Below are 19,321 nucleotides of genomic sequence, written 5' to 3'. Positions count from 1 at the left end.
TGCTTTTTTCGGCACACTTTATAAACACTTGTGGACACCATGGACACTTAAAGCAACTGCATTAAAGCACAGCTGGGATTTTTTCCCGGATCTTAGATATACGATGTGTTGAAACATTTCCTTTATACCATCAGTCTGTGTGACTCAGAGTTACTCATCAAAAGTCCGTACAGATATGCAGCTCCCTGGTGAGACTGGAGGAGACTTAGCATCCCTCCTGAAGGACGCTGTTTTAGAGATAGAAGAAAAGAGGAAATGAACGCGATGGAAATGAAGATGAGTGAAAAGGAAGGCTTGATAAATATGGCAGATCCCTGGGTGCTCTGCTATCAGGACTAAAAAACACACACAGATGGGTAATCAAGGTCTCAGGATGGAAACGGCAGCATCTGAATGCCAGCTGAAGGTTAACGAAAGATTGCAAAATGCCAAGAAAAGCCAGAGATGAATATCAAACCATCTGACTGCGTTATAAAGACAAAGGTTACAACCGAGTCAATACAGTGTTCCCAGCATAACTGAGCATTTTCTCTGCTCAAGACATTGTTTTCTTTTCTTTCCTCTTTCTCCAGGTGAAATACTAGAGCTGGCCTTTGAATCTAATTTGATCAACAGTATGCCCTTTTGTAGTCAGTATATTCCAAAATATAAATATAATCTTGTATGTACGACATTTAAGCCAGTAAGATATCTATGCAGGCTTATAGTGTAGATGGTGTATTAGTGCTCTCAACTGAGTGTGTTGAGTCTGGTTGACGGCGAGGTGTGGTCAGGTCATGCACTTTTAGCTCAAATTAAAGTAGGAAAAACAGTATTGAAAATGTTTTCAAGACAAAAGAGCACTGGGATGTCTCATAATCAACTTTTGTTTTCCTCATTGCTTCCCTCTGTTTTCTGAAATTCCAAGACTCCTGGAGGATTTGCTCAGTACATGTCTGTCATTCGCATACAATACATTCCATAAGCATAACCCTGAGATTCCCAAACACAAACCAGAGATTCCCAACCATAACCCAGAAATTCCGAAACATAACCCAGAGATTCCCAAGCATAACCCAGAGATTCCCAAGCATAACCCAGAAATTCCCAAACATAACCCAGAGATTCCCAAGCACAACCCAGAAATTCACAAACATAACCCAGAGATTCCCAAGCATAACCCAGAAATTCCCAAACATAACCCAGAGATTCCCAAGCATAACCCAGAAATTCCCAAACATAACCCAGAGATTCCCAAGCGTAACCCAGAAATTCCCAAACATAACCCAGAGATTCCCAAGCATAACCCAGAAATTCCCAAACATAACCCAAAGATTCCTAAACATAACCCTGAGATTCCCAAATATAATCCAGAAATTCCCAAACATAACTCAGAAATTCCCAAGCGTAACCCAGAGATTCCCAAACTTTTTGGAGTAAATTTTTTTAACCCAAATGGACTTGATGAATTTTTTGTAACCCCAAGCCTTTTATTTTGGTTTCTACTCGATATTTATCATCATGCTTGCAAATCCTTATTGGCTCAATTTTTCTGTATATTTTCCTATTCTTGAATTTTGTTGTTCCCTTGAATCAGTCTCTTGCTGTTGTCAAGGAACTAGCAATTTGGCCATTTTTTATTGCTGAACTCTTTGACTAAAAGAGTATGTCTTAAATTAAATGTGGCTTGTTTGGCTATGACTCCCAGAAACATTTCAAAATAATACCACAAAAAAAATCTTCATAGTTAGAGCGATATTTTTTATATTAATTTGTAACATAAATGAATAAAACAAAAAAGGAATCAAGGGACCCCACATGAGGTCTAGCAGAGTTAATTAACAAATCCAAACGATCTGCTCGAATGGTTCCTCGGATCAAGGTTTTGTATCTTGTTGTCACATTAATTTGTGCGTCCACTTTTGTTTGTCAAATCACATAATTAAAAAAGTAAAGACTAATTTTTTATGTGATTGGTTCAGTCAATTCAGGACAAATATTAGACTACTTCAAGTTTATTGTGCAAAAATAAGATGTGCTGCATCAAGTGCTATTTTAAAGGCTGGCAGCCAATAAATGTGTTAAACTGGATGTTTGTAATGATTATCACCACTAAGATCTTTTTCAATTTCTGTTGATGACAATCATAAAACCAAGAACACTGTATATGAGTCTAATAATAGGTGTTTATTTGCTTTTAGACTATATTATATTGCAAATGACAGTCCACACAAGGTCCACATTTTCTAACCCCTCATGATTTTTCTGGCTTAAGTCAAGTCAAGTGGGTTTTTATTATCATTCCATTATATACATTGGAAGCAAATGATGTTTCTCCAGGATTATAACACATAACAATACAGCAGCATGGTACACAGGACAGTGTGAGGTGAGTGCAAAACTACACTAAATACACAAACACACAGGACAGTGCACATCAAAGAGACAGGATAACACAACAGTACTATATGGATGAAATGAATAATCTGTAAACTGTGACTCTACCCTGTCGGGCAATTGGGTAAAAATTAAAAAAAAAAATGGAGAAGAGTGTAGTGTCTCATAGTGTCTCATCTTTAAACCACTATGCAAGAACAATCTGGCAACCTTGGATGTGTAAATTACACACAGGTGATTTTAATAATCTGAATAAGCCGTGCATGAAATCAATCATCATACTGTAAATACTGATGTAACTTTTGATCTCTGAACACAACCCTATAGGAATATATAGAGAGAGGCTGAGTATGAATAGCCCTTCTACCCTACTGCACAGTAGGCGAAAAGCAGTATGTCAGAGGAGTAGTATGTCCGAAATCTCAGTATTCATAAAACAGTAGGTGAGAAATACGCAGATGATCTACTGCTTCTGCTGAGATTCTGCAGTATGGAAGAAATGGACGCTGTGCTATCCCATAAGGCACTGGGGCTGGCGCGGAAGAGCTGTCAGAATCAAAATGGCGGAAGGCAGCACGGAGGCTCTTTTTAAGTGCTATAGGTATTAAACGTGGTTCCTTGGTCCTTGTGGTAAAAGTGTACTTGTTTAACAACACCTGCATAAACTGTTAACTTGTTGAAGGTTTAAACAAGAAAAAAACAGTTGTTCTAATCTGGCAGGCTCTTTAAGCTGTTGCGGTTACTATGACGTTGTAGGTCACATGACAATGCTAACATGGCGGATGCAGTATTCATACTACACACACATACTGATCAGTACGTACTGTATCAATGGCCGAGCAGTAGGTACTGAATTGAATGCAGTATGTACTGTCACAGTATGCGATTTGGGACGCAGCCAGAGATTTCGGTGTGAACTGGCCAGTAGGTTACTGCAATCATGGACCAAGAAAGAATGGAATGTGTACTGCTCTGAGTGAGAGTTTAAACCCCTCTCTGATCCAGTCACTGGGACAGAGTCTGATCCAGAAGCTGTACACAATCAGTTTCCACACACACGTCCAGCTTTATCATTCCCAGCACAGGGATCAGACTCTAAAACACAATTACACTACGGCTAAATGGCAGCGCTCTGTGTATGATAGCGTAGGCTTAATGAGCACTGCTAAGGGAAATGAGGAATCTCATCATTAACGCTCCACACGGACATAATTTCATCTCCAATGTCGTCTCTCTGTCACTAATTGGTAAGTTAAGCTCCGAGTTAAAATGATTGCGAGGTCTTGTCCATGGCAGAAAGCTCGTTATCTTCTGAGCGTGTAGCAGACAGGTAGCTGTCTACCCAAGCTAATTCTCTTACTGGAAAATCTGCTGGAAAATCAGACACCAATTACCAGTTTGTAATTCAGCTTAGAACCCAATCTGAAACCAGTTACACCAGTGTGAACATAAATCAGGGTGGAACGTTGCTCCTAAACCATAAGCTGAGAGAGTTTAGTACCAGATTTCAAATTCTTCAGAATATTTCTCAAAATAAATGTTTATATTTTATTCAATTTTTATTAGGTTCTGATTTGTATGATTCTAAACAGTGACTTTTATTTTTATCATCAATCAGGAACAGGATTTTAATCAGGAAATACTCCATCCCTGATACTGAGACACATTAAAGCCTTTAGCATGTGTCTCTTATTGTGAAAATTTACTTCAGGCTATGTCTCATTAGTCATATATTAACCACAGATTAATGAATAAAAAATGGATTGATTTACAATACCATGATAAATACTGACGATGTACGAGATTTTATGGAAAAGGCACTCTCAAAATATATGTCTAAGAAAGAAGAACAATTAGGTAATCTTTTTCTTTTCTATGTTTTTTTGGTATATATACAACATTGTAAAAAAAAAATCCTAATGTTTTATTTTAATCTTTTTTTTATTCTCACCACCACTGATTTCTGTTTGTAGATGATCGATTAATACCATGATAGCATGAGAAGCTCTTGCTCTTTTGTTTTTAAGAGCTAACAGCAAAACCTAACCGTTATCGCTTTTTCTGATATGAAATGCCATTGTAACTGCGCTAGTAATAACAGTGTCACCTTATGACATTAGCACAGCACACAACTGCTATCTTCAGTATTGATGTTATAGCATATCACACATGTAACTGGTGCAACCATCCTCCAATTTCCCAGCGATGGTAAATTTAAAAACAGCAGTATTCGGTGGATTTCTGAATCTGCAGCCTAAAAACATGGTGTTGATGTTTCTATCACAGCTGGAAAGCTGCTGAGAGAGAATGCTAATGCTAACTCGGCTGTTCTGGTGCTACTGAGACCCTGTGCATCACTAACAATGTGTTTCTAATTTATTATGCAGCAGTTTCACTAAACTGCTGTGGACATGCAGAGGCACAAAGCCATGTGGAAGATTCATCAGTTATAAACTCATTATTTCACCTGAAGCCGTGCAGCCTGGGTTTAACGTGATTAATTACTTAGGACTGGAGAGACATAGAGAGAGAGAGAGAGAGAGAGAGAGAGAAATGCTGAGCTAACATGGCCTTGAGTGTTAGATTTTTCTGGAACGCTCATGAGACATTTTGCTCACTGTCTGTTGGACCCTCGCTGTTGAGACGTACATGTGCAGTATTTCCTCTGGATATCAGAACGTTATTATTCCCACACTCATCTTCTCATTCTAACACTAATTAGTTTTCCACCCATATCCAGTCAAATAAACAGGTGTGTAAGCAAAGAAATAAATAAATACATGCATAAATAAATACTCCTCACTTTCAGTAAGCAGTTTATCCAGGGCAGGGTCACAGCGAATCTGGAGCCCATCCCATGAACACAAATTCACACAAATTCACACACACTCTTTCACACACAAATTCACAAACAACCAGGCAAACAACAAACTAACCACTCAAACAGCCAAACAATCAAGCAAACAATCAAACAACAAACTAACCAATCAAACAACAAACTAACCAATCAAACAAACAATCAAACAAAAAACTAACCAATCAAACAGCCAAACCATCAAACAGCCAAACAACAAACTAACCAATCAAACAAACAACAAACTAACCAATCAGTCAAACAACAAATTAACCAATCAAACAGCCAAACAAACAAACAACCAATCAAACAAAGAAACAATCAACCAGTCAATCAACAAACTAACAAATCAAACAACAAGCTGACCAACTAACCAATGTACTAAGTCTTAATTTTATAAATCATCATTATAACTCGTTAGCGCTTCCATAGTGCAAGATTGGATAAGTGAGAAGCCAGATTGTGGAAAACACAACCAAAGAAATGTTGCATAATTTACTGGCTAAGTTACGTGTGCTAATAACATATTATGATATACTTTGCTAACACTAGCTATTTAGATTGAAGTTAAAAATCCAAACAAAACTTCGCATCACATTGGTTGCTTGTATCACTTCAAATCCTGTGCAGTCACCGAGACGAACGTTATGTATGATGGACAGCCTGAGGTCTAATGAAACACACGCACGCACACACACACACACACAACCTGTTCTGAGAAACAGTGGCATGCTTAAAGGTCACTATAAATCACAGTCCTGTTTCTGCACTTGCTCTCTGCAGCCATCCACCTGAGTCTGATTAAATAAAGCAGCTCGACGACTCGTCCTGCACACAAACCCAAATACAGCCGCTTTTACTCCCTGTGAGTTTTATTTACGATCATTTCTTGTCACATTGTACAAGATCCCAATAAACTCTATAACAAACTGTGTGATAGCGTGTGTTCTCCATGTCACAGTATACAATGAAGATCCTCTAGAGATAGACCTGTGATTAAAGAAAATTACTACGTTCTGCTTACCTCATCAATCTGCACAATCCGGAAATCAGTTCGTACAAAAAAAAAGAAAAAAAAAAAGCTTTAGACACACACGTTCTGAAGGTGAAGCAGAGTAAAACATGCTTACCCACTGTAACACTTGCCTTTGAGTGGCTTACCGTGTTTAATATCCCAAGGAATTACATTTATTATTGTTAATATACAATAAAATACAATAAAATTGTTTTCTGCAACACAGTGTAGTGCATTAACAGTAAGCTTTGGTTGCTAAGCAACATAACAGACAAAGATTAGGGTTCTCTATGGAGAGAATGAAGGTTTCTTTGGTTTTATTGGTTTAAAACTGAGCATTAATACAGAATTCAGTTACTGTGATGTGTTAAAGGTTTGCGTTTATCGCGGATTTTACGACAACTCCAAACACGGCTCAGCCAATCAGATTTTAGAAAAAAAACTATCCGTTTTTTTAAGATAATATTTGCTCTGTCACTCACCTCTACATCAAATTCTCAGTTGTAGCAACTTCACATCATGTTATTCATCAGACTGACTCAGGGGGAATGTTTCTGTTTCCAGACTTCACTTCAAATCTTTCAGCTGAGTGAAATAAGTGAATGAGGAGCATCTCCAACTGTTCACCATCTGCCTCCTGATTCTGAGTCGAACAGCAACAGACAGAAAGTCAGGCACCACTGAGCTCAGAGCAGAGTCTACAGCCAAACACTGACACGAGTGATTCAAACACTGACACGAGTGATTCAAACACTGACACGAGTGATTCAAACACTGACACGAGTGATTCAGTCAAACGCTGACACGAGTGATTCAAACACTGACACTACTGATTCAAACACTGACACTACTGATTCAGTCAAATACTGACACGAGTGATTCAAACACTGACACGAGTGATTCAGTCAAACATTGACACTACTGATTCAAACACTGACACTACTGATTCAGTCAAATACTGACACGAGTGATTCAGTCAAATATGGACACAAGTGATTCAGTCAAACACTGACACTACTGATTCAGTCAAATACTGACACTCCAGATTCAGCCAAACACTGACACGAGTGATTCAAACACTGACACAAGTGATTCAGTCAAACACTGACACTACTGATTCAGTCAAACGCTGACACGAGTGATTCAGTAAAACACTGACACTACTGATTCAGTCAAACGCTGACACGAGTGATTCAGTAAAACACTGACACTACTGATTCAATCAAACACTGACACGAGTGATTCAGTAAAACACTGACACTACTGATTCAGTCAAACGCTGACACGAGTGATTCAGTAAAACACTGACACTACTGATTCAATCAAACACTGACACGAGTGATTCAGTAAAACACTGACACTACTGATTCAGTCAAATACTGACACTCCAGATTCAGCCAAACACTGACACGAGTGATTCAAACACTGACACGAGTGATTCAGTCAAAAACTGACACGAGTGATTCAAACACTGACATGAGTAATAGCACTGACTGAGCAGTTGAGGATTAAGGTTTTTTTTTAGAATCCAAAACCAGCTCAACCTTCTCAACCTTCTGCTCACACTACCTTAACCACTGAACTACCACCACACTGACACTACTGATTCACACACTGACACTTTTGATACAAACACTGAAGTTTCACATGCCACATTTGGGTCTATCAATGGATCTGCTAGTTTCTTCACTCAAACCAGCCGAGAACCACAAGACCAGCCTGTGACTGATCATAGAGCGCTGTTTTTGAGAGACATGTAGGAGGAGATGATCGTAAAAACTCAGAAACTATCTAAACAATCTCACAAGCCAAACTCCTGAAGCATCTGTGGAGGAAAGTATAGATGTTGTGAACAGTCCAGCAACCGCATCTCATTGTGAAAAGCTCATTTCCTGTTCAGACTGATAAACCCTGGGGCAGAGAAGTGTGTAACCATGGAGATGAGATCCATCACACATGCATATCCTCAGACGTCTTGTTGATTATGATAGCCAGGGAGATTGATTATGCTTGGTGAGATTTTAATAGCTGTGTTTAGATGGTCCATGGATGGAGCTCCTGCAGTAATTATTGTTATTTCACAGAGTATAATGTTTCTGCTATTTATACCAAAGCAGCCATTAGAAACTCAAGCACAGGATCTAGTTTCCATGCTAATTATAATATTGTTTGATGAATCTTTTTTAAGATTTAAACGAGCAAGGATAGTTTGTAAAACTTTAGTACTTCAGTCTTTTGAACAAGTACTCAAACCCAAAGTGTAAGCCCAGAAGAATCTAATACTTACAGAAGGTCTCCAAAAGTTCAGGCTTCTCACAAAAAGTCAGAGGAACAAAAAGGATTGATCTCACCAGTCACTGACCTGAGCGCAAACTTCCTGCCCCAGGATACGGCCCCAGTGTGCAGATCACAGTGCGTCCAATAGTCCACAGATTTTCTGCCTCAGGTGATCAACTTCCCAAGTCTTTAAGCCTTAAGCTACTACAGTACAGAGATGGGTCAGAGAGAAGCTAGCTGCTAAGCACAACTTCCACCAGGTCATCAGCAGTATGACAAAATTCTGAATTATTACCGCAATCTTATATCTCAAACCACTGACTTGTCTCAAAGTTTAGATGCATTGTCTCAGAATTTTGACCTATTATCTCAAAATTATACTTATTTTCTCATGATCCTGACTTCTCAAAATATTGACTGGTCTCAAAATTCTAATTTATTATCTCAAAATTGTGACAGTCTGAAAAAATGTTAACCCTTTATTTCAAAATTCTGATAGTCAAGCTTGACATAATTTGTGACTTATTTTCCCCAAAATTTAACATATTTCAAAATTCTGACATCTTGTTTCCAAAATGTAACTTTTTATTTCCAAAATGACTTCTCAACATTTTAAAATTGATTTTCTTAAAATTTTGACTTATCTCAAAATTCTGACATATCTAAAAAAAAAAAAAAAGAAACAGAATTTTGAAATGTCATAATTTTCATGGAATAAGTAAAAAAAGAGAATAAGTCAGAATTTTGAGATAATAAGTCTGAAATTTGAGATAATGTCAGAAGTTTTTAGTCAGAAATCCGAGATAATAGGTCAGACTTTTGAGATAATAAGTAAGAATTTCAACATTCTGCTGCTACCAAACATAAAGGGGGAAAAAAATATGATTTTTTTTTTCTACCTGGTTGAAGTGGATTTCCATACATTTTTCCCTTCCTCCACTTCCTGGCTAAACTGGTGATGTGACACGCCACACCATAATAAAGCTCAGCCAATGAAAAAGCTCAGAGTAAGAACAACAGCAGTAGAAAACATTTGAATAAAGATTTCGGATAGGAAACAGTACATCAGTGGCATCACACAAACAAACGCTGAGCATGAGGGAAGTGTGAGGCTAAACATCAGCACTATGAAGTGTACAGGATATTAGATTTCCACACATGTGTACAGCTGCATGCTGATTCACACGGTAAACATGTTTCTGTATGTGTATGCGGTTATGGTACCAGTTAATCAGTCAGCGATCTGCCGCCCCACTGAGTAAGCAGGCGGAGATTAAGGAAGCTGAAGGTACGAGATGAATCATTCTTTCATCATCAACACACACACGTGTGATTAGACTGAGATGATTACACTGCTCGGGTTTACGCTACAGCTGCAGACACACACACGCACACCCCCACACACACCCACACTTCATCCTCTCATCCTGCAATAGAAATCATAACACAAATAGCTAACATGATAAAACCCTTCTCATAATCAGAGCTTACATTCACATCCTGAGGCTAGAACTCCTGATCCTCTAATTCTCCATTCTGATTGGTCAGAAGGTGTTGATTAGTTTTCTGTAACAGCAGCTCTGACAGTAGTGCAGCTGCAGATCACAGGTTTATATTAATGCGCTCGTTCTAATGCGGACGCTCCACATACACTGATTAAAAACGTGTGTCATCATAGATACGGTGAAATTTTCTGTAAGGAGATGTTTATTTAACATTTATGGAAGGAGTCTCCAGTGTCAGTGCTTTGTAACAGTCAGAGGTAAAGCTGGAACTTTAAGTTCTGGAACAACTGCATTCACATTTTTCTCTAAAGTGAGATATGACATGCACTATATACACCAAAAACTAATGCTATAACTATAAAACTGTATACACCTGAACTAAAGCTCGCTCCTGTCAGCTCTGTTCCTCCAGCTGAGATATTGGAAGTGAACTTTAACCTTGGAAACAAGTGAAAATCTGTAAAGGGTTTATATAAGGATAAATATTGTCCCCTATTCTACCCTTTAGGGAGGTAAATATTTAATGCGGCCTTCTCCAGCACTAGAAACCAGTGAAACCAAAGGTCACGTCTTCCCTCAGAACACAATAACACCAGCATGAGAAAGTGATAAAGCAGATCAAATATGGCTTCCGCTCTGGGGAAAGTCCGCTGTTTTTCATTCCAAAAGTTAAGTTAATGATAGCTGAATCATCTGGCTTAGACTAGCCTGTGTGCAGTCATGCTACCTTAACCAACAGGAGGTCATATAGCAGTTAAACACTGTAGAGGTGTACACACGGTGCACAGGAAACACAAGAGACGCTGTTTGATTCCATACGTTGACATATTTCCTTCTGAAACAGGAAGTTAGACTGATGGTGTGTTTGAGTGATTTACACAACAGCCAATAGCGTTCAAGTTACACCACACCCAGAAAAAACTGTATCGAGAAACAAGTTTTTTTGGATAACTGTCTCACACACACACACACACACACACACACACCCACACAACCACAATGTTTGTTTTACTATGTTTGTGAGGACCTTCGATTGCCATAATTATTAACACAGATAAATAATGCTACGCTACACCTCAACCTCTAACCTTAATCTCAGTAACCGAAAGGAGACGTTTCAGCTCTTTTTAATAACTCTATCAGTTTCCTCATGTGCACCAGCCACAGTGTCAGATATTACTATCCTTGTGGGGACATTTGGTCTCCACCCAGATATAAAAACATGCCTTTTCCGATAATAACATGCAGGAAGGTAAATAAACACGTGATTTGCCCCGCCCTGTTTGCTTAAGAAAGCGGGGCCAAGCTGGTTTAGAGAGCATCTGACTGGACGCAAATTGGACGAGTGAAGGATGAATCATCAAATATTTTCAAAACTGTAAAATGAAATAAAGAATATATCCAAAACACTTTTTTTCTTTTCTTTCTTTATTTCTTTCTTTTTTTTTAATATATATTGTCTTATTTGTGTTTACAGCACCAAGACCCTCAAATAAAAAGCTCTAAAACACTCATTTTGAGTTCATGGGGATTTTTTTTTTCTTTCTTACTCTGAACATAAGCTTATTAGAGCTATGTGACCTTGATATTAAACATTTCACAGTGTAAGATTTAGTGAAATTCAGGCAAATGTGTCTGTGAAAGATATGCGACTCTAACACTCATGCTCCGTTTCAAATCTCCACATGTCCACTAACACATCATAAGGAAAAAAAAGGGTAGAATAGTTATTGGACAGAAGATGTGTTTAGAGCACACAGTAACAAGAGCTGTTAACATGAGCTCAAGTGTAACACACACACACACACACACACACTGTGTCTTTACACAGAGCTGGTAGACTTCTTTCTCTTATTTTAAAATAATGAGCTATAAAGTTCTGACTCTCGGGAAGGTCAAGGTTCTCAATCTTTCTGCACCCACAAATCTGTTTAACTGTAAAATATATTCCACACGCACACACACACACACACACACACACACACACACACACACATACACCCACACACACACCCTCAGGACAGATTCATTTCTGGAGCTCATTAACTAACTGAGTATTAGATTATCCTGTTGTTTATTGAAGCTAAAATGTTTTTAACTCCAGAACTTTCTACCAGCTTGGGGAGAATAAACCTCTTTTGTTCCTAATGACTGAATAAATACCACTGATATTAATGATCCTGTCACTCAAATGTAACTGACAAGAAATTAACCAATCAATCAAAATTTCTTAGCACATTAATTGACATTTTTAGACCATCTTTTTGTTTGTGAGTTATTATGGCTCAGATTAAAGTCATTCAGTTCCACTAATAAGTCTAATAATGGTGGGCTGGGATTTCCACCTCTGAAAAAACAAACAAACAAATAAATAAATACACTTGGATTCAAGGCGTGCAAACAACATGTTTATAACATTGATTCCAGCTCTGTTTGGTGTGTAAAAGGCAAGTTTGGGGAAAATAAATAAATAAAAATAAACAAACAAATAAACAATAAATTGGTTTTTAATTAAACTCATGAGCAGGGTCATTACTTAGCAGTTGTGTCTGTGATCAGTTGATGATGAGTTAATGATGAGTTGGTGATGAGTTAGTGATGAGTTAGTGACGAATTGATGATAAGTTGGTGTTGAGTTGGTGATGAGTTAGTGATGAGTTGGTCATGAGTTGATGATTTAGTGATGAATTGATGATGAGTTGGTGATGAGTTGGTGATGAGTTTGTGATGAGTTGGTGATGAGTTTGTGATGAGTTGGTGATGAGTTTGTGATGAGTTGTTGATTTAGTGATGAATTGATGATGATGATGAGTTGGTGATGAGTTGGTCATGAGTTGATGATTTAGTGATGAATTGATGATGAGTTGGTGATGAGTTAGTGATGGGTTGATCAATTGATGATGAGTTAGTGATGAGTTGATCAATTGATGATGAGTTAGTGATGAGTTGATAATGAGCTGGTGATGAGTTAGTGCTGAGTTGGTGATGAGTTAGTGATGAGTTGATAATGAGTTATTGATGTCACTCACCAGCACGTTGCCCTGCATTTTAGCCGTCTCTATTAAACTCTTCTCTTTCATCATGTCTCGGTTTGTTCTGGTTTCTCTTCTCTCCCTCTCTCCTCTCCCTCTCTCCTCTCACAGTTCTCTCAGCTCTTTTATCTCTGCGTCTCTCTCTTTGATGTTTAAATCACAACACGCTTTCCAAATCCGTTATTTCTCACGTGGAATGTGTGACAGGAAGCTCCGCGGCGCGCACTCGCTCTGCACGTCTGTTATCCTGCCAAACGATTCCCCTGCAAGCAACAGCAGCATGGACTCGACAGAGCAGAGCGCGTGCAGTCCCGCTGCATAATGATCCTGCTGATGACGGAGTAGAGGAGCTACCGCCCAAAACACACAAATAAATAAATAAATAAGCGTCCTAAAAACAAACAGGCTCAGCAATGCGTTGGACCTTTACTGGACTTTAACTGTAACTTCATCCCTGTTGAATTCTAATCATTGGCAAATTGCGGTGGACATACTGTAATAGGAAAATAATCAACTTCAGGATAGTAACAGTATCTCCATTTCATTACTCCACCCAGACAGTGATTAGTTTCCTATAACAGCACCACACACGATGTGTTACTCCGTACCTACAGCAGGTATCGCTGTTGTTTTTCTATAATAAATATTTAAAAATGTAAAACTGCAGGAAACATGTGACCTGGTCAACAATGTTAAAGTCAGTACAAATAAACACAGCAAATATTTCAGTAGGAAACCAGAATCCTTTCTTTCCTGATGTTTCTGCAGCAGTTCACCGGAGTCCTCAAGCTGATTCTCGCTCCTGTCACAGCAGGCAAACACGAACAAGCTATCGACAGAAACACAAGTGCACTTCCTGTACTGGAGGAAAGAGACAGGAAGACCGGAGAGGCCCTGTGGTGGAGAACCTAAATGTCTTTTCTCAAAACAAGCTTAAAGTGATGGTGTGAGCGATCCTTCCAGCAGGAGGTGAGCACACACACACACACACACACACACACACACACTGCTGATTTCATATCCATCTATCTAAAACACACACAGGTTTAGAGGAGATAGAGCTCATCTACAGTAGCAAATTATTCTGTATTAAAAGTACTGCAGGTTTGCCAGAAGTTGTTCTCGATCAAGAGCAGAAACTTGACGCATGACTTTGTGTGCATGTGCAGAAGCAGCGTCAACATGAGCAGCACTGTTTACACACTCAGGTACATCTGGAGGATTAAAAGTGACATCCACTCTATAACACCTCAGAGCCAAAACATCTCTGTCCAGCTGTGTTCCAAGTCAAACTGTAAAATATTCAGCGACTTAACCATCACTGACGGGCTTTAATTCTCTCTTTAAACTTTCTGCTGTCGTCGTGATTGTCGTCATGAGCTGCGTCTCAGATAGAATCTCTGATCTTACATTTAAAAGTACTTACTAATTTAGAAAGTCCAGTAGTATGCAAAACAGGCTACATGATAGGTTTTTAAAATTCAAACACTAACGTAATAGGTAAACCTAAGTATACTTCGTCCTCAAAAATAATCTAGAATAGTACATTAGTGTGTGATTTGAGACACAACGCGAGTTTGTTGTGGACGCAGTGCTACATGGTGCTATCCTGCCCTGAATTGAGATAGCATTAATATCACAAGCGATGCTTCAGCTAACCACAGGATGCAAGCGGCAGCCATCTTGTGTACAAATATAAGGAGTTAAAAGTGAATATAATCCAAGCACATTAAACTGAAAGTACATGGAAGTGCGTCACAATAACACATGATTTAGTGAATTCATTAGAAACATTAAGATTTTTGTGTCATTCAATAAGTGGTAGGTTCAAGAAATACAGTTGAGGTCAAAAGTTTACATCCCCCTTTCAGAATCTGCAAAATGTTTATTATTTTACCAAAATCAGAGGGATCATACAAAATGCATGTTATTGTTTATTTAGTGCTGACCTGAATAAGATATTTCACATAAAAGATGTTTACATAAAGTCCACAAGAGAAAATAATAGCTGAATTTATAAAAAAGACCCCGTTCAAAAGTTTACATCCCCTTGATTCTTAATACTGTGTTGTTACCTGAATGATCCACAGCTGTGTTTTTTGTTTACTGATAGTTGTTCCTGAGTCCCTTGTTTGTCCTGAACAGTTAAACTGCCTGCTGTTCTTCAGAAAAATCCTTCAGGTCCCACAAATTCTTTGCTTTTCCAGCATTTGTTGTGTATTTGAACCCTTTCCAACAATGACCGTATGATTTTGAGATCCATCTTTTCACACTGAGGACAACTGAGGGACTCATATGCAACTATTACAGAAGGTTCAAACGCTCACTGATGCTCCAGAAGGAAAAACCATGCATTAAGAGCCGGGGGGGGGGGGGGGGGGGGGGACTTTTGAACAGAACGGAGATGTGTACATTTTTCTTATTTTGCCTAAATATCATATTTTTTCATTTAGTACTGCCCTTCAGAGGCTACAGAAGATAGTTACAAAATAAGTTAAATTTACACTGATCTTTAAATTCAAAAGTGTGGACTATATGTAAACATCTTTTATGTGAAATATTTTATTCAGGTCAGCAATAAATAAACAATAACATGCATTTTGTATGATCCTCTTATTTTGGTAAAATAATGAACATTTTGCAGATTCTGAAAGGGGGATGTAAACTTTTGACCTCAACTGTATACATCGCTAACTACAATTTTCATTTTAATTAAAAAAAATCAAATTAATTTCATTTACTTTATTTAAATTTTAATTAAAAGCTACAAAAACTCTTCTTGACTGCCTGATCGGGACTGTGTGAACGGTGTGATTGACAGCAGCGTCTCCACGCCGACGTAAACACCAGGTCTCGGTGCTAGTGCTAGAAAAGCGGCGATTGGAGCTTCCACAGTGCTTTTGTTTTAGTGATTTTGTACACGCGCATCATGAGCATCGGTGTATTGTGTTCATGTCACTCACTGAAAGCGGATTATGGATTGTGTCACTCCTTCCTCTTCCAGCTAGTTTAAAAAGCTGAAATAATCAGCAGAGCAATGTGAAGAAGCAGGACATGTGTCATATCTGGGTTAATAATATAGATTTAAATTAATTACAATTACTGTCGGCTTTATTTACTAACACTCAGCAGGATTATTAGCTATTTAGGGTTGGGGTATGAGATGTTTGTATCAGAGCAGTATCAGTATTGATGCATCCCTGAAAGGGTAAATACACTATTATATTTTACATACAGATCCAAAAGACTTCCTATCAGAATATACTTTCCTTTTAATTAAATGAAACGCATGCATTAATACCAGCAGAAAGAACTTGCCATATTACTTTTGCTCCATGTCTCTGATTATTCCGGCTCATTTGTAAAGTTGTAGCTGCAATGCTAATCTCATTGTACAAATCTGTTCCACCAATTTCCAACCAGATGTGGCCTGAATTACAAAGTGAGGCAGGGAAATGTTAAAGCAGAAGCTATTGGCTGCCTGACAGAAGATCAGGACAAAAAAAAAATAATAAATGCATGCTTGGGGACGCTCGTCTCTGAGAAGAAAGCCCAGCACTTTAACATGAATATTGTATTAATCAAATGTGCACAATCGATATCTGGCAGCATTATGGAATACGGAATGAATCCCTGGAGGGTTGGACACGATTCTTTATTCAGCATCAGCAGGAAAATTACGCAGTTGTGAGGCGTTTTTGCACATTACAGTCCATAGTTACTGGTTTTATTTAACACTAATGCATGAAATGTTGAGTAGGGTGTTAGAAAAGACGCACTGCGGAACACAGGTTCCTCTGAGATATGATCAGCGTGTCACAACTCTCCACTAAGACTTTCATAACAAGCTTCACGGTTCCAGCTATCGTCTGGGACAATAAAGGCACCGGTGTGCCACTCTGACATTTCATCAATAACTTCATTATTCACAGCCGTCCTCCAGTCCTCAATATCATCTTTTCTCTCAGAGAATTAGTCTCACTGATGAAGCGAGGGACGTCTGAAGACACTGAACTGAATCCTAAAAGCCCCTGAGCTCTGCTACCTCACATTAATCTTATTTAACACTATTACTGTCCCTTTTAGCAGCAGAAATTCAGTGATTCGAAAAATCCCCCAGGATCCAGGGTCCTTAATATCTTAAATATTATTAAATATCATTCTAAGCATTCATTTATGAAGCAGACGAGTGTATAAAACGAAGCGTACACATCTAATACAAAGCATTCAAGCATTGTTCAAGCATTCAACAATAACACCTCTGCCCAGTCCTGAGATTTAAACTCACAACCTTCCAGTCACGAGCACAAAACCTTCACAACTGAGTCTACATTACACGTTTGGGATATCGTTAATGCTTTATATTGCGTTTCCCCCAACTAACCTTATTTACTGTATTAATTCTCTGTCTACAATGGCATCCTAAGGCATCTAGACACAGTTTGCACCTTGGTCTCGTAGGTTCATGATGTCATTAGTTTAAAAGTCAGGAAGTTTCCCATTTTCATTCAGCAGAACTGATGAAGAACCTGAGATGAGTGAAAAAAAAACATGTCCAAGATTATAAGGCTCCAAATACAGCAACCTTCATTTATTACTATTCCTACACATCTCAGTGATCTGGAATAAACTCTGGGCCACATTCAGAGTGACAGACTTGAGTCCAAAAGTTACAGTGAGAGATTTGTCTCCTTTATGGCAATATTTAGGTGGAGAAAGTTCCTGGTATTCAGAGTGGGGTTACGCACATGCTAAAGTGAATTTTCTGGTTGCACATTTTGGATTATTGTCTGGGTTTTACAATAGAGTAAAGATCACCACCTTTGAACACAAATACTCCAAAATATCAGGGATAGAAAATGTGGACTGAAGAAGGAAAAATATTATCTTTCCTGTCAAATATAATACGATGTAACATAAATGCCACAGAGAATTTAAAAATGAAAAATAAAACACTAATATGATGATATATGAATGAGAAGATGGCGAGTGTTGAAATAAATCTAATAGGAGTCCAGTGTATCGGCAGTATCTTACTGCATGAATAGTTGTAATGATCACATTAGCCACTGGTTTAAATGAACAAAATGGCTTCCACACTCGTTCTTCAACAGCACATAGAATAGCACTTGATCCAGCATATCCTTTTCTTTTACATTTTATTTTTTATTTCGTGTTCCAACAGTTACTCTTGCACACAAATTAATGAAGCCTCGAGATAGTAAGTAACCCTTCTGTAACTTAGTGCTGAAGTCTGTGGTTACGTCTGAGATCTCAATGCCGATGTGCACAATTTTGTTATTAAATTTTCATTATACTGAATACAATCCTTTGTGAGTGACTACAGAACAATCGGGGAACATTAGCAAATCAGAAAATGTCTTAATAATCCTTCTTTGTGTCTCACTGCTAGCAAGGTTCCAGCAGATTCTGTTCAGCCATGACCTCTATCAACACTATTCAGTGTGTTAAACCTGTTTTGACCTTCTAGAGTCTTTCCTTCATGTTAACATGAATAAAAAGTTCATCTCTCTCTGTTTTTCTTTTGTTGATATCTAATAAAAACCCCAAATTTATCTGGGAAGACAGGCAGCCAGGTAACCCTCAGTCTCGTTCCCTTCAGGAATAAAGATAATAATTATGCTAGCTAATGAATAGAGCTGAGGATGAATAGTGTGCGGATGTGCATTAATCAGAGCCTTTACACATGCTCTCCACTCGTTATTAATACCTCATTATCACACAAAGAAGCAAAAATATGATAAAATCGGAACCGAAAACAACGACACATTCACTTCACCACAGTTATATAACTGACACGTGTGTCATCTATAATACTAATGTTCAGTTCTGTTGCTCTGAATTCGTATAATTTTCATTATGCAGGAGAGTACAGCTCTGAAGCTCAGCGCCTGTGCTTTCTGGTCCTGACTGACACTGAACAAAAGGAAAATAAAAATCTGAGCAGATATTCAGCAGACGCAGCACAGATATGAGCTCGGAGGTTTGATGTGTAAACACTGCAGCACTCAGAAAGTTCATTCAGCTCTGTCTCTGCATCAGCACACACTGAATTACACACACACACACACACACACACACAGACACTAAATAACAAATCACTTTCCATTTAGCTGAAGAGAGCCGTAAGCAGTAGATACAGAAGGAAAGGAATAAAAGCAGGAGGTGTATTAAGAATTTCTATCATTTTTATCAGTGTGTAAAAGTTAAACAGACATATTATTATTATTATTATTATTAT

At 38.2% G+C, this 19,321-nt stretch overlaps 1 protein-coding gene across 2 annotated transcripts in view; it reads right to left on the bottom strand.

Annotated features, from left to right (window-relative positions):
- Positions 1 to 19,321, bottom strand: part of LOC113547554 (dipeptidyl aminopeptidase-like protein 6) — a 190,613-nt gene that overhangs the window by 150,618 nt on the left and 20,674 nt on the right. The window contains exon 1 of one of the 2 annotated variants that reach the window (XM_026947942.3): positions 13,057 to 13,320. The exons of the other annotated variant lie outside the window; for it this stretch is intronic. Within the exon in view, the coding sequence (XP_026803743.3) occupies positions 13,057 to 13,110 (54 nt within the window). The 5' untranslated portion in view covers positions 13,111 to 13,320. Of the gene's footprint in view, positions 1 to 13,056; positions 13,321 to 19,321 lie in introns of those variants that run through there. 2 annotated transcript variants of the gene reach the window in all.

The sequence above is a fragment of the Pangasianodon hypophthalmus genome, chromosome 1, assembly GCF_027358585.1.
Source record: "Pangasianodon hypophthalmus isolate fPanHyp1 chromosome 1, fPanHyp1.pri, whole genome shotgun sequence".
NCBI classification, from domain to species: Eukaryota; Metazoa; Chordata; class Actinopteri; order Siluriformes; family Pangasiidae; genus Pangasianodon; species Pangasianodon hypophthalmus.
Note: the sequence above shows the minus strand (reverse complement) of the source record. Positions and strands in the feature narration are given on the sequence as shown.